This window comes from Prenolepis imparis, unplaced genomic scaffold (genome assembly GCF_030444845.1).
Source record: "Prenolepis imparis isolate NDT839.2.m4 unplaced genomic scaffold, iyPreImpa1.0 SCAF_2, whole genome shotgun sequence".
NCBI classification, from domain to species: domain Eukaryota; kingdom Metazoa; phylum Arthropoda; class Insecta; order Hymenoptera; family Formicidae; genus Prenolepis; species Prenolepis imparis.
Window position 1 is genome coordinate 14081480 of NW_028141160.1, and position 17213 is coordinate 14098692.

General features: G+C 33.7%; 1 protein-coding gene across 3 annotated transcripts; it reads left to right on the top strand.

Annotated features, from left to right (window-relative positions):
• Nucleotides 1–1286: 1286 nt before the first annotated feature.
• LOC145947721 (uncharacterized) lies at nt 1287–17136 on the top strand. 3 transcript variants are annotated; one of them, XM_083057503.1, is made up of 5 exons: nt 6008–6123; nt 6283–6509; nt 13128–13387; nt 13485–13604; nt 13742–17136. In XM_083057503.1, exons 2-5 carry the CDS (start codon nt 6468–6470, stop codon nt 14331–14333), a joined length of 1014 nt encoding a protein of 337 aa, XP_082913629.1. In that variant the 5' UTR covers nt 6008–6123; nt 6283–6467; the 3' UTR covers nt 14334–17136. The 3 variants fall into 3 exon arrangements, with proteins under 3 accessions (XP_082913635.1, XP_082913625.1, XP_082913629.1); XM_083057509.1 differs by lacking the exons at nt 6008–6123; nt 6283–6509 and adding an exon at nt 1287–1440; XM_083057499.1 differs by having other exon boundaries at nt 5999–6509.
• The last annotated feature ends 77 nt before the right edge of the window (nt 17137–17213 follow it).

The following is a 17213-nucleotide window of genomic DNA, read 5'->3' on the forward strand; positions in this document are numbered from 1 at the left end:
AATTCTTTATTTGCAAAAAACTAATAAACTAAAAGATTAATAGAATAAACTATAAGACGGTGAGACAGAGAATCGATGAAACAGTGAGTGATGAAATGAGACAGAGAGACGATGAAATAAATAAATTTTATAAAAATATAAAATAATATTGTCTTCGAGAAATGTAAAACTATTTTTTTTTCTTTTGCTTTAATCGATTAATTTAACAGCAAGCGTCAACGCCATGCAAAATTTCATGATAAAATATATGATACATTGATATAAAGTCTTTGACTTTTAAATATTTTAAATGATCATTGACTGACGTTTAGACACAAACTCGATAGGTTGCCGCATTGCGTTCACGTAGAATAATCGCGAAAGTGATCATTATACTACATTTCCCGCTCTGCAATTTCGTTGTCATGCATGTGCAATGCACAGGAAATATTTCCGACGTTTCGTAAAACTTCGCGCTATTGTTGCTATTCAAACGCTCTATTCATGAATTTTTGTAAATCAACATTGATTTCATGTTTTTTCAATCTGAAGTCAATAAAAAATACGAGACAAAGTATTACATCTACTTTACTATTCAGATATTGCGAAAATTGCGTTCTTTGTGCAATACAGAGCTATAGAATTCAAAATTTGCCATGGGAAAATTCTCTAATGGTTCGCGATTTGTTAAGACTTTGTCACATTACACATATTACGTTATATACATTCTGTATCATTATTCATTATATCATAAAATATAATGATTTTTATATCAATTTCTTCATTAGATCGTTTTGTTATTTTTCTATTCTTTTAAAAGAAAAAAATTACAAATTTAAAAATATTTTATTTTTTTCATAAAAAGCTTAAAAAAAATTAGTTACATTATTATCAATACTTTTTTTCTTTGAAACTTATTTTAGAAGAATTTGTGAGGAAAAAAATCATTATTTTATGTACAGGAATAAATTGCAAACGATTCCATCGATTTCCCAATGACTTGTATTAAATTTATGTCTGAAATTTCACGGTTTCTAAAAAATATATATTATGTGAAATAATTCTTTTAAAATTTCGTGATTATCTATCTGTATATATTTAGAGAGTGAAGGCTGTATGCGAAATCAGTGTTAATTGTTTATCTATTGAAATTGTCAATTCAACATATGGCTAAGTAGATATTTGTAAAAGATAATTGCGTGGGTTCAGCCTACTCTGGCAACTACGGAGCCTTGGTTCGTTTCTTGTGTAGGCCGCAAGTACAATCGTACAATCTAGCTTTGGCTTGGTAGACTTCGTTTCGATCAGTGATCGGGCACGATTAAACACGACAAGATCGTCCGTAATTTCCCGTGATTCCGCGCAAAATTTAAAGCTCGATTGATCGATCTTGAATCTCTTTCTGCTTATCGTTGAAGAACCAGGATGCGGCGGAGACTCGCCTCCCTCTTGCCGCTTGTGGTGAGTCTTGTGCTGTCCTCGGTAACAAATTTGCTAATCAATGCTGATATGACTTTAATCATTGCACTTTCGAAGTCTGATTAATATTTTTTTCCACTTGAATGTAAACATATCTTGTATTTTTTTTACTTCTGCACTAATATATCACTTACATGAGAGCAATATTATTTAATTTTAATGCATTTTTAATAGTCGCTATTATAATATAATATTTTCTTTGGTACAAATTCTCTAAAAATTATGACGCGATAATTATTATCTTATAAAAAGATAAATAACGTAATTAATTGTTGAGAGCTAGTCGTGTACTTTATTATTAGCGTAATAAAATGTCTGATTATATTGATGCTGAATAAAATCGTCAATCTAGGAATATTATCCGAAATTTTTCCGCCTACATAATAACGATATTTGACTCGATAAGGTAAATAAAACTAGAGACAAAATGAGGAAACAACTTGCATAAAAACACGAGAGTGTCTAGTGGCGGATACGCGCAATGTCAGGCGGTATCGTTCATACGCATCGGGATTACGAGTATATGATTTTATCAATTTCCTGTCGTAAGACTGTGTGTGTATATATATAGCGGTCGTGAGAATTTTATTTCGTCGACGTTCCTCTGTGCGAATTGTTGCATCGCGTGCACAATGCAAAACTGTTCGTTTGTATGCAATCTATTATGCTCCATTCTCGCAAGTTTCGCAGACTCGCGTGAGCTCCTTTTAATTGCTAAATAATAATTCATATATCAATTATTGTTATCATATTGATAAAGATCTCATCAAATTGACAAAACTCCATCATTTTGATGTAAACATATATTATAATAATTGAGATATGTGATTAAAAGAAAATTAATACCTTTTTATAAATATTGTTTAACAAAGTAAAATGTTTTTAGATATTAAATTAAAAAATATAAAATATATATATAAAAAATAAATATATATATTTATACAAATAATCTTAATTTTTGAAAAGTTTTGAATATGATTTTTAAGTTCAATGTTTTAATGAGCTTGAGCTCATTATATCTTATCCTTTAAACACTAATAAATAAAAACTGTTATTCTTGAATAGTATACGAGTTTATCGCAGAATGATAATTGCAAAAGCAGTTTGTATACATATATGTGTGTTGTGGTACTATTTTTTAGCTGTAAAAGAAATCCTAAAATTTCGCTATCAAAAATGATTATCACATACGCACACGCACACGCTGGCGCCTATTTAATTGCCTCTGCTCTCGACTTGGCTCGTAAAAGTGAAAGTGCCGCGTCGTAAGTATGGCAAGCAAAGGAGAAAATACACAGTAGATACCTACTCGACTGTCAGATCAAAGGTAGAACGCGAATCGAGTTTGCGTACATGGTAGAATGATCTTAATATTGATGAGCGCAGCTTATTAAAAATAAAGTTCGGAATTTAATCGATTCTAAATATGTTGGTGAGTGAAAAAAACTTTAATTAATCTTTGTTTAATTGTTCTGTTCCGCAGCTTATTAACTTTTATTGTTAGTACTTTGATAGTTGAAATATAAAATTCTATCAAAGACTAATGTGCTTAAAATTAGAAAAAGAAAGATTTTGTTTTCGACGATGTAAGTGGATGATAGAATTATGTTTTTATTTTTCAAGGAAATTTTAATTTAACAGAAATATGGAAAATTTACGCGTAAAAAGGTTTGACAATAACAACGTTCCTTTGTTAAGAGCAAATTGCTTCTAAATTCATCAAAGAATATCTCTCTAAAATATTTTTTTTTATTCGTCTAGTGTGTTAAAAAGCAAGAAAAGGTTCTGGTCAAAAGACTATTCGCTCTCTTGAAGCCTTTGTTTCGAAGGGACGCGAATGGAGCACACTCCCACACGCCTCGGACAATCGCGAGAGCGATCTTGTCGCACTCTCAACTGCTCTGGCAACAAGACGTTTTTAAAAGTAGCAAGTAAAGACGGTAGGACGTGCGGGGTTTTCAATTCGTCGGTGATGAAAGAGAAACGTGCCCGATGACGTTCTTTTCTTGGTATCTATTTATAATCAATTGCGGATTAAAAGCTGTCGATTAGTTATTTTAACAATCTCTTTGTTATAATCTTTTTTCCTGTATTTCGATTTTCTATGCTATTTTGTAACGCTGTGTAATGGAAGTTGGATGACAGCAGATATTTATAATAAAACGATGCGATGTTTCACTGACGTAACGATTATTTTTTCTAGCGATTGTGTATTACATATTTTCATCCCACACAATTTTTATGTAATATTTTAAAGCTTTCTCGATGTTGCCTCAGGATATTTTGAACTCACTTTCGGTTTCTCGATGTTTATAAAATAGTAAATATAATGTAAGTTGTTGAAAGTGTCACGCATCGCATACAGAGCATCAGATACTATTAATTTACATCGTTTGCATTTTTAACGTCCCAACGCGATACCATTCACTGCAACGATAGGAAACGGAATATCCGCGGCAGAGAACAGGATTTCACATCGTGTTAGAAATCATTTATTTATATTTTTATTGGATCACGGTGAGATCTCCAAAGAGATAATTTTGCACTAATTTCGTAGAGAAAATTTTATTTACTTCATTTAACTCTATCGCGCGACTTCCTTGCTTGTTTCGATAACATCTGTGCCTCTATATATATCGCCGACAAAAACACTCGATGACTGTTTTTACAAACTCTACGCTTTCTCGCAAAATGATCGGTTTGATATTTATTAACCCAAAAGCATGACGTTGCAATCGAAGCGGATTTATAATTCATTGTATGCGTAAAAGTAGAGCAAGTCTTCTTATGACTTTTTTCCATATATTTCATCTGAAAAGTACGTGATATTAAAAATTTAATACATATGAAATTATTAGATATAATTAATAAATAATAATTAATAAATAAAAAATAAAAATTCACTTTTTATGAATATAAAAATATTGATAAGTAAACTTGAAAAAACTTGAAAAAAATTTGTTAAATCGTTCTTTGTGCCATCTATTGCAAAATAGGAAACATGAATATTCTGCTATCCTTAATCTTATGCATGTCATTTATGCAAAGAAGAAATGTATGTGGCGACGCATACGATTAGTCACCATATATGTGTTTGAGTTGACGCGAGATTACAGACGATGCAATTTTTAACACAAATGACAAATTCTTCCGGTGACTAAAACGAACATTAGGTTGGCGGGATTTGTTTCGTCAGATGATTACGGGTAATGCGAACCATGATTACGGAACGATGATTGCTTGACCCAAAGATGACGCAAATATGCGAGATGACATAAAGCTGCAAAGCGTTCCTTCCTGCTACTGTCGAGGTCCTGGGAACTCTATCGAGAATATGTATTCAATATAATGTAATTAGAAGTGATGCATATATTTAAATTTCTTCTGACTTGCTGAAAAATGTAAAAAATATGCAAATATTAATTGATAAATAGAAAATATATGTAAAGTATTCTTTATTGGTTGTAACATCCTGAATGTTATCCTTGAGTTGTAATTGGTATAATTACGTGTCATTATATTTCTCTGAAATATTATTATTCATAATATAATTTAAAAACAGATACATTATAACTACTTTAATTATTATTGTTTACAATAAAAATTTTAAAACAATAAACAAAAATATATGTAGCATCATTTATACAATAAATTATAGTCAGCCAAAATAAATTAGAAAAATAATTTTCTAAGATAATAATTTTCTCTTTTATCCACCTCTTAAAGATATTACACATGTTAATCGTAGCATAAATAATGATTACAAGATATGATGGTCTTCTATAATATCTTAATAAAAATTCAATCTTATAGGACCTCGATCTTTCTCATCGAAGACAATTATAAATCTCATATTCATCGTGCATTTTTCCTTGTTCATAGTTTCCTCAATATATTACGTTAAGATCGCGTGCTATTTGCGATTGGCGGCTATATATTTAAACGATTGTCAGTCATGCAAAACAAATTAAAAATGCAAGACTTATGACCAAATCCAGTATGATTTTCTCAACGATACAATGTTAGCTAGAAGAAATCTAAAATGAAGTATATTATATATTTTACACAAAATATTTCTCGAAAATATTTTCTATCATACGTTTTATTTTCTTTCCTCAAATTTAATCAATAGTATTTATATAAAGAGAGACTCTTTTAGTTAGACATTAAATTAATATAATAAACTAATACTTTAGTTATTAAAAAATTGAAAATCTAATTTTAAGAGAGTTAATTATCATATAACACGATAAATCGTAAAAATACAAAGGAAGATGTTTTGATCTTATATGGACCGAACAGCTACCCCTTTACGTCATTTGAAAGGATCGCCGCGGAATCATGTGCAATGATTACGCATGCTCCAAGTTAATAATTCCAGACTTGTCTTTGAAACACGCATTATACAATGCGAATGTAGAGTACTCGATGGTGGGCGAGTGCGGTCTCGGTCGCCGGGAAAAACGGTCTCTTTACGGAGGGGGATGGTTGTGAAGGAAGGAGCATAGGTCCGTCGTACAGCGGATCTGAAAATGCAGAGACACCGCCGGTTCTCAGTCACAGTATCGCCTCCATCCGGTCTGCCTCGACGACATCGACGCAGTCGATGACTCGTCGACGCTGTCCTCTTCCGCCTTTCGTTCCGTAGACATCCGGTTCGCGAAAGTGGGTGCTTCGCATTTTCTTTTCTCTCATTTTCGATATTTGTAAATTTTTTAAATGCCGCGACGTCACGTGGTTCTCTTTTTTTTCCGCGGAGAGATTAAATCTATATTTTTGTATCTCTTGTTTTTCGCTTTATAATTAAGTAAATCTATAATATAGATTTTAGATTTTAATCATTTGATCGAGAAATTCTTTATGTGATTGATCGCTGAAGATAGTAATGTATGTAAACGGGTGACTTTTGCGTAAGAAATAAAAGAACCTATTGGGGCCTCAACGAGATTGCTGTGATTACTCCAAGACGATATACAAGAAACTCGAGGAAATTGCAAGGTTGCACCGGCATGATCATGATTTTGCGAACCTGTCTTTGCCTCAATCTCTTGGTAGGTAGGATTTACAGATTTAAATGCATAAATAAACTTGCGTTTATAATACGCACACATTATATATATATATATATATATATATATATATATATATAACATTAATTTTATGTAGTAAAAAGTATCAAACTAATAATAATTAATTTGATATTATAAAACAAATTATTTTATACATCTTATTAATTTTTGTGCTTGCATATACATGCATCAATAATATCGAATTCATAATGTCGAATTAAGCGATTAATAAAGAAGAATCCGATATTGGCATTGAACTTGATGTATAGAGATGTGTCCGAAGTTAGGTTGCTGACTTTTTCGTAGATTTGCACGCTACGAACATTTAATTTGCATTGACATTGAAACGTCAGTCGCGAGCTGATGATTATGCGCGGTTTCTTAAATCATCCAGTAGTAACCGGCAAATGAATCAACAAAAGAGTTACTATGTAATCTCCCCGTTTTAAAGATTGTGAAGGTAAACTTCATAAAGTAACAATAAATAATAATAAAATTGCGCGTACTAATTTTGCACGGAAAAACTGAAAAAGATTTGATTTATCGTATATAAATACAAAAACTTAATTAAAGTGTATATATTCTTGTTGAATCAATTTATACGTAATTATTATAAAAAATATACTAATAGATCTCTCTTTTTCTCTACCTATTCTATCAAGAAAGTAACAGAGTTAGAATAGCTTATGATTAAAAGCTTTCGAGGAATTTAAATACGAAAAATATGAATATCTATAATATCTATAATAAAACTTCTCTAGTATAACTTTGTGACGATTTATCAATATTGTCCATGTTTTACATTTAACAATTGTAGCTTTAGAACGATAAAAATTGAAAGTGTTTACGTTTACGTCCATATATTGTCAAGAGAACGTACGATACTTTGCATATATTTAACGATGACGATTCGAACTCATTTGCGTAAGCACTGTGTCGGTTTATCGTCGATTGTTCCGCATACTCATCGAGTGCAATTTATCACGCGTATATTCACACCTTCGCGCGAAACGTATGTCCGATCAAAACTGACAACTATGATTTGTGGAAGGCGTTCATGAAAGTCGACTCGAGCATGCGCTCGTGAAAGAGGCACCCAACTCTATTCTTATGTCTACTCCGAGAGAGTTCGATGCACGAGCTCGTGTACCGTGAAAATCGCGTGAATAGAAGTGTAACAGAAGAGGACGTTCTCTCTTCTGGTCATGTGGTCGGATGGTATGCAAATAAAAATGCATGCGTAACTAACAATGCAGTTCACAGATTAAAGTCCATTCTTTTGAGATCATTTCATTTCTAACAATAACTTGATACTCACAACTAATGTATTAAATTAGTTATAGTGTTGTCACATATTTCCGCGCTAATTTTAGACATATTAACTTGAGAAATGCATTTTAAACATTAATGTACTATAAAAATCAAATATTAATTGCTAAATATATATAGTGAGATGTTATGTATGACTTATTATTGTCAGCTTATTTACAAGAAGAGCTATTGAATTTTCTGAGAATAAGAATAATGACAACTACTTTCCAAACCAACAAATAAAAGTATCTTTTTCTAATTTTCATTGAATGGGTATTAATTAAAAGGCTGTGAGAAAATAAGATTTTAGATATTAGTAATTAGCTTATTAAAGAACTCTTCATCTGATTTAATTAGGCGTGATATTCTTTTACTGCAGTAATTTAAAAAAAATTATTCCAACATATTTCCTTTTTACTGTTAATTAAATTCTTTTATCGCAGCTCGGTTTTTAGAATATCGTATATTATAATTAATTAAAATATTATAATTAACAAAAATAATTTAATATTATTATTCAACGTAATTTAAATAATCTAATGAATTGTAGAACAATTTTTAAAATCAAAACTTAGAATTTATCATTTTTAATTTGGTCTACTATTCATGTAATCGTAAACCGATGAAGAATAATAAGAAGACATTTATATTTGAATGGAATTGAGAGCACATTTTGATCTTAATACCAAGAAGAGAGACAATATAGCTTAAATAGTTCAGGTAAAGTCTTAATTGGTTGTTACTGATTCTGCATATATGATGAGTTACGAAATTGATGCCACAAACTGACAATGAGTGGTACATAAAATATTCGTTTGAAATGAGTTAGAATAGCATTAGCATCGATCCTTGTGCCGTAAATATCAAAACTACACGAAGGTAATTAATATCGCGCACTCCGAATATCAATTAGCGCGCGCGTTTGTGCGAAGGTCGCGATGAGCGTTCATGAAACACCGACGCTCTTCGAATACCAAGTACGATCGCAAACAAGATCGCGCATACCATGCGACACAATCTACGATTACGACCTGTAATATTACGATTGTATGCGATGCAGTGTGGATCACGGCGGGATGCCACCAACGATGATGCATACCATGAGCGCGAAAAATACTTTACGCGAGATTTTAAAAGCTCTTTACAAAGTGCTACAATACGCATTATTAATACATTTATTCAATTTTAGCGATATTAAATATGTGGAAGATGTTGAAATAACTTGTACAATAAAAAACAAAATAAAATAACTTGTACATACATACAATCCTATTCAGAGATTACAAAAATAGCTTTTATAACATATAACATAGTAAGATACAATGCAATATATAATAGTTAAGAAATAAAATACATAGAATTCAGATTATTTATTATACTTTCAAATAATAAAAAAATCATCCAATTTATTTTATTTCTCAAAATATTTATTTATTTATTTGAAATAATTTCTTAAATAAATTTTGTGCTCAAACTGCTGTAAGATCAACATCATTGTGTATATATTAAGCTTATAAAATGTATACTAAATGTATGATAATTTAAGCGATATAAATATGTCAATGCCAACTTAATTATCTTGTCAGCTAAATCATGAAAGCAATCGACCGAGGATCTCGTTAATTTGTTTCATCACTAATTAATTACCTGTGCAATTAGCGTAGTCATTTTCTTTTCCGAATACCGAATTCATTGTCGGATATCAATGTCGCCAATTTCCCGGGCGCAACTTAATTATAATGTCAGATTATATCACGTGATTAGACACGTGGGAATCGTGGGGGAGCGTAAGTGTTTTTAATGAGTAAGGAGATCGCGCGCGAGAGGATGGAGAACGGCGGAAGCGAGCGAAAGGAGCCGCGGCAGGCTTCTGTACAGAAGTGAAATCACCGTGACCAGCCGGGACAATGGACGGTGCAATGATAATTTAGCGGGTTAATCGCGCAGCTTGGATGGCCTCGTGCAAAATCGCCGGCCGAAACGATGACTTTCCTTTGAGAAGATGGAAATTGATGCGTGGCGAGGTTAAAACATGCGCTAGACTCCTCAAGTTCTTATGAATTGCTGCGCCCTATTATGACGACGTGAATGAAATTCGTGCCACTGTGTTGAGTCCTTGATACATAACGCAATTTATTCCCCGTCTCGATTGTTTATGGTCCCGGCCTGGGATCGCGATTATCCGTAGAATAACTCTTTCACTAACGCGGCATGGTTCAAGCGAGAAGATCGTTGTGCGCGTTCTCTCATTTTAAGATACTATTAAATTACTTTCTCATGAATCTTTGTGCATCAGAAAGAGAGAGAAGAAAATCAGTTAAACTTCAGTTAATTTTAATTAATGTATATACGGGAATGATTGGCTTTAATCTTCGGCTATAAAGTTATACTGCGAGCGATAATGAATAACATGCACATTTATAAATTAACACCTGTATCTTACATTACTTTTTTTTTTAATAAAACTAAATAAACGAATATTTTTCATTGACTCTGACAATACAACATGTTGATTCCTCACTGTAATGCTATTGGGAAGAAGAAACAGTTCCGCTTGATAGAAAATTAATACTTGCTTGCACTATAATTTTGACGAAGATAGAAATAGGAAAAGCATCCGTATATTTTCTTTCAAGAACAAAAGCAAATTCCGGAAAAGAAAAGCTATATCCTACAATATATAAAAACTATATAGATAATTTATGTCATGAGATTCGCAGATTCTAACTCTCAATCTTTTTTTATTCTCAAAATTTTAGACTATATCTATATCGGACATATGAAAGAGATCTCAATCTTATTATTCAATCTTTCAAGTTTCACAGAATGGAATGCAGAGAAAGGCGTTCTGCATATGCATTCAATATAGGCAATATCGAACTGATAGAATCGATAAGATCTGTTGACAAAGTATATTTTGAAGAGTTTTACATACGTCTATAAATAGAATATTAGATAATCAATTTTATGTAGATCAAAGATGCTTACCTATAAGGCTTCATCAGAACTCTTTGCGTATGCAAAAACAAAATCGTCTTCCAAGGATGCTCGTTTCAAGGATGTCGACCTAACATTGAGTCCGACTCCTACAACAACTATCATTTTTCAAGTTAAAATGCCTCGCAGCAAGTGAACCAGTTTCAAGGATACCAAAGCAATCTCAAGTGAGAACTCTTTCCAGCGAAGAAATGCAGTAATATGATGGGTATTAAGCACATGTGTGATATATGGGAAGGTCCAAGGTCAATTGTAGCGTACCTTGACACTCTACATCATGTCCCGTAAAACAAAACCACATTCGCGAAGGAATCTATGAAAAGAGTATCGGTTAAAAAAAAAACTTGATCTTTTATTCTATAGCATATAGTACTTGCACAAATATTATTTTACTTATCTAATATTTTATGTATTAAAAAATTTTAATATATTGCGTATAATTTTTAAAATTTTTTAGAAGAAAAAATCTTTTTTTTTAATTATCTACAGATATCTCGAGAAAAAGTTTCTTTTTCATATTTTTGCAAATATTTGCGCTATTCTTCATTTCCCTAGAGATATTATTATTCCATAAAATATCTTGATGCGTAATACTTATCCAGCCCTACGCTCAGTCGACCCGGCATCTCTTAATATGGACCGACGAGAGGTGGACCTCGTGGTCTTGGTCAATCCCACGCAAAATCCGCGATAGAAGGGATAAGTATCTCTTACGTGACCACTGTGTTTGCGCGCAATGTTCTCCGCTATGAAAGATATTACGATAGAAGGCACTGCATTCTCCGCGTCGTCAGCATTATTGTGGTACAGTGTAGCGTATATTTTCTGGCTAAACGCGCAGCGAATAGGTCTAGGTCCAAGATATCGCTGCGTAAAATGAGGATTTGTTACGTTCCGACTTTTTATCAACTTTCTATTTTATTTCCGAAACAAGAAGGCGCGTGAATAATCGTGAATCATGGACCAATATACGGAGCTTTTTATGATGGCGACGAGCAAGAACGAAACATGATTTTAAACATGGAAATTTTATTTTTACATATAAACCGAGAGATGAGATACGCGTATTGTTTTAACTGTTATATCGGTATGATGTTGTAAAAATAATTTACACTACGCGCAGAGAAAGAAAGTTGTTTGAATAATTGTCGGATATCATCGATTAATCTTTTCTCGCAATTAGAATTTATGATTCTTGGCTGCGTATACTTTTATAAAAAGAAAATTAGTTTCAAGAAAATCTCTTTTTGTCGCATCTGTATTTCCTTTGAAACGACCGTGAAAAGCACAAAAAAGTTAACAACATGAGAAGCAACTTCTAAAGAATGCACGTATGCGACATAGGTACAGAGAATCTTTCTCCACAAAGCTACGACTTAAATTTATAACAAGAATTCAGCTATCGCGTAAATCAACTTTTAGTGGTTGAAATTTTTTTTTGCCATCGTGACGTGATATATGCTCATGTATGAGCAAAGCAGCATGACTTTGCCATCAAATGCTGCGAAAGATTTGCCGAAGTAAATCGCATCGTTTTGAGTCTGCTTGGTCTGAAGCCACGCTTGAAACGGAACGTTCATCGTCTTCGAGTCGTAACGCCGTAAATGGAGTGATTACGACCGACAGGCGAGCGGAGTTTATGTTGCCGCGCCTACAAACAACCATGAAGAAGAAAAGAAAGACGGGTCTCTCTCGTAGCCTGAGAAACGATGCTGACTAATCGTTCACGAAGAGATGCTTCACGTAGCTTCTCGCAACCCTTGCACAGTTTGTCGTCAGTTAACTAGAGATTCGCGTGTGTGCTTTGAGATCTTAAACAGCTTATTCATTATATTTTAACTCGCAATGACATCTGACCAGCATGTTTTATTTTTATTCTCTGCAATGTAGATAAATATCATAGTTATATGATTAATTTGTTGTAGTAGTAATCAAATCTTTCTATAGATTTTTAAAATTCGAAGAAATATATTATTAGATATATATTAGATTATGTATATGAAACATAGTTATCTTTTGTATTTGTTGTACTGTGTTTGAAATAAAACATAAAGTCTAAAAAGTAAAACAAAAATCTAAAAATAAGTTTATCTTTCATGTTAAATAAATATTTTAAATCTTTAATAAAAATTCTTTTCTTAATTTTAAAATAGATATTGATTGATTAAATATTTTTCATTCAAAATACATCGAATAGATATTTTTAAATTCTAATGAGATGCTTCTATTTTCCATCAATAGCAGTAACGAGGGACGTGACGCGGAAACGATTCAAGCAGGTTCACGTTGCAGGTTTCGGCGCTATGTCTGACAGCGGACGAGATCGAGGCTCAAAGAAGCGGCTGGAATCTAAATCCCAACACGCAGTATCATATTCAGACCGATGAGGGTCCAGAAAGATTTTTTCGCTTTCAAACATCAAACGGTCAGTATAGAAAAGAAAAGAGATTGGCTGATGGCACGGTGATCGGAACGGAAGGCTGGCTGGACCCTCTCGGATATTTACGACTAAAGGATTATATAGCGGATCACGAGGGATTCCGGATACTAAGGTCGGTTCAACGAAAAACAAAATTAACTTATAACGATAATTGCGATCGGAGCGACGAAATTTATTCGAAATTCATTCGAAATGTCGGAAATTTTTAGATCAAAGATGGTTTATGTGGGTAAAGATCGACCTATCCAGGATGCAGTGGCGGAAGCGAAGAAAGTTCCGGCACAAACTGGAGTTCTGGCCAGACCCAGGAGACCGCCTAATCCTTTCAGGTAAAGAATAATCGAAAGACTCATCAAGTTTATTTAATATATTACAATACAACTTGCTAAAGTAAAATTTATATTTGCTACAAATAATTTTTTCTCAAAAATAAGTATAAAAATTAATGTAAATTTATGTTTTACAGACGACCAGATCCTAATGCCATTGTACCATTATCCGGTAATGATATTACTTCCGGTTATTACACTCCGACAACTATCAGACCTCGACCGATCTACTCGATTTCGGGCAACAATTACTATTCGAATCGAGGTTCCTCTTCCGGATCTGGACTGCAGAATCTGGAAACTTATCATCGACCTTATTATCGCGGATCTGTCACTCGGCCACCGACTCAGCTCCTTGAAGCTCCTTACGATTCTGCTATCGGCTCCTCCAACAGGCCGAGTCCAATTTCTCGGAGCGATTCTCTGGCCGATTTCCCGCCTTACGATGGCACTTACACCACGGCAAACGGTTTCCAGTATTACCTGAGGAGACAATATCACGAGGAGGAACGAGAGCCCCTCGGCAACAATGTTGGTTCGTTCGGCTACATCGATCCGTTCGGTATCAGACGCGTGATTTATTACAAGACAGATCCTCTCACTGGCGGATTCCTCCACAAGAAGAACAACCGATACGTCGGCTTCAACGCGACGCCGTACGATCCGCTTCCGCCCGATCTGTCCAGGACACGTGTCTCGAGAACCTCTTCGAAAACGCCCTCGTCGTAATAGTTTCTTCGTTGTTCATCGCTTTGCTACGTTGTAGCAGGACGTTTATCGCGAGAAACTCATCGCATCCGATACTGCATCGACGCTGGACGGCCTCGGTTCGACTCGATGATCTCGATAGCGAGACCGTTCATCGAATTAAACTGCCGCTTATTGTCAATGTTCTCTGAAGAATATTTTTCGTTGGTCGCTGATTTTCCGGCCGTGATAGAATCGACGAATATTTAAAGGAGGAAAAATGATAAATAGAATCTGGCGAGTAGAGATAGAAACGCTCTAATATGTTCCATGGGAAAGAGTAATGTTCCTCGACAGAGAATTCTCGATCACCAACATTCCTTATACAACATTTTTCGAAGTGCCACGATTTTTTTTTGCTGTACGACTCCGTTGTGTCAACATCGCCAACGGTTACCAGTATTATCCGAAATAATATAGTGTTACGAGGAATGCAAGGATCGAATGAATCAGGAGATGATCGCATGTGGAGAAAAAAGTTTAATGGAGAGAAAAAAGTATGGATTATATTATGTAAAGAAGAGAGAGGGAGCGAGATATAAAAACAAAGACTTATCGAGAATCTCGCGATGACAGCTCCACTTCCTGATTCATCGTTCTGCTATTGTTGCGTTATTATCGCGAGCAGATGATCGGATACCGCGAAGAGACGACGTTAGATGCCATGCTGGACTAGATTTAGTTTTCAGGGAAGCGCGGTGGGATTTCCTTGAAAAAAAAGAAAATTGTAAAATTGGACAATGTTCGCCAAGTTTTCCAGTTGCGTCATCGATCTATGAAGCGTGCGAAGACTTTCGATTACCATTGTTTCGCGTATAAGCTTCATACGCGTAAGCTTCAGTTCAATCTACATTTTCACACAGAGAGATACTTTAGAAAGTTTATTCTTATTCATACAAGACATTGTTGAAGTAGTATATAATTTTTAATGGCAAGATCTTTTTAAGAGAAATTTTGTTCAAATTAGTTGTCTTTGAGAGTAAATTCCTACATATCTCTCTATAAAATCTCTATTTTTCTTTGATCTTTTTCCACTGTTGGCGAACATTGAACTACGATAAGAGAATTCCACCTAATGAATCAAAATAGAATAGGCCGGCACTTTGGCATGAGCGAATCATACGTTAATCCTGCAACGCGTTATCTTTATTTTTATTTGCTAGCGGAGCATTTCGCCATAGCGAAATATTAATTTTATGAATTACGAGATAATCTGCACTGATGACTTATATGTTTAATTATATTTAAAAAATTTTCAATTTTAAAACCAATTCTTATGCAAATATGTATTATTGCGCGTTGTAGGATTAACTCAGCGCTGCAGATTTGGAAAAATCTTGATAGCTTTATACCTCTTACTCTGCTGACGCTAACGTAGTTTCTTTTTCTAGTTTAATGCGTGCGTCCGAATATTTCTACGTACTAATTAATCTGCTGCCGTTTAAAGTATCCGCTCGTGCCAAACGACAAAGGAACCGCGTAGCATTAGTTAATCGTTAAGTTAAACTTTATTAAGTCGCGACAATGGTGCTGATTGTTAGATAAAAGCGGATACATCGCGCACTTTCCGTTCTTTTATGACGATGAGAATCATGCCGTTCCACTCTGTGCTCGTAGTTAATTGCAATTTATGGATTATAAAATCCGAAATCGCGAGCGACATTATCATCAACACATCTGTCTGGAGGTCAAGGAACACGATTTGAATGCAAGCTATCGCTTTGTGCTTAACTTATTTCGTAATAAATGCGAGAGCGAATAATCTTTCGCGCACGGAATGTCAAACATGTGATATATGAAATAGTTTTTACGAAGATCAAGTAAATAAAAATCTATTTAAAATGTGCAAGTGTTATATGCAAAGAGAATTAAATAAATAAAAAAAATTTTTAATTTAAAAAACTCTCGATCACATCTTATCGAGAGACTATGTTTGATGTGAAATTATAACACATGTCACATCGATTCCGAATACTACTGTCGGCATTTGTAACAAGTTTAACATTTTTAGCTACACTTGATCCATTTCCGGCGCATGCAACTTATTATATTTAAAAATTATTTTAAAAATTGAAAAAAATATTATGCAGTGTATGCTAATAAATTTTGTTGAAATTGCTAAAAAAAATGGAATAAATTGATTTTATATTTAAATATCAGTAAAGTCCCGGCTGAAATAGATAAGGGTTCTCGATACCAGAATATCGCAAATGCGTGACTTCGTTCTGATAATATACATTTTATTGTTTATGCCAAGTGATAGTATTTATGTGTTACAAATATTTTTATGAATATACATATTTAAAATTTTTTTGAGAGAGATATTCTTTATAAATCTATTTCTTTATAGAACTCTTTTTATAAATCTTTAGGTTTATCGTAATTATTTTTAAACAAACGTCAAAATAATTTTGTTTGTTATTTATGTAATTTGTCCGATTTCAAAGGGAACGGCATTATGATGCATCGCGTTTGTAAATATAAAAATATTTATTTACGCAACATCACGTCACGTTGTGCAATCGCGGAGCCTGCACGCCGCATCTCACTTGTCACATAATTGTAATGACAATGCAGCGTGCATCCAGAAGCATCTGCTTATTTGGTTATCATACTTCATTTAAAGTTTCACCGGCCTTGACGCGCTACCTCGAAAAGTTTCACTGGCCTCAAAGTGCGCTCTCTTTTCTCTTCTCTCTGAGAAGACTCTTCTCGCTCGAAGACTGACGCCCTTATATAGATTTATGTATACTATAAAACTAACAATAAAGACGCTTTGCTTAAATGCATGCGTTACATGCATGCTCTCCTAGCTTCCTCTTCCCTCCTGTTTTTTCTCATCTCTAAGCGCAGATCAACGAT

What these genes read in the sequence shown, in the direction of transcription:
- LOC145947721 (XM_083057499.1), top strand. Translation starts at nt 6,468, where the DNA reads ATGATCATGATTTTGCGAACCTGTCTTTGCCTCAATCTCTTG. An exon ending in GAGGGATTCCGGATACTAAG is followed by an intron (nt 13,388 to 13,484) that starts GTCGGTTCAACG and finishes GGAAATTTTTAG; the next exon opens with ATCAAAGATGGTTTATGTGG. An exon ending in AGACCGCCTAATCCTTTCAG is followed by an intron (nt 13,605 to 13,741) that starts GTAAAGAATAAT and finishes TATGTTTTACAG; the next exon opens with ACGACCAGATCCTAATGCCA.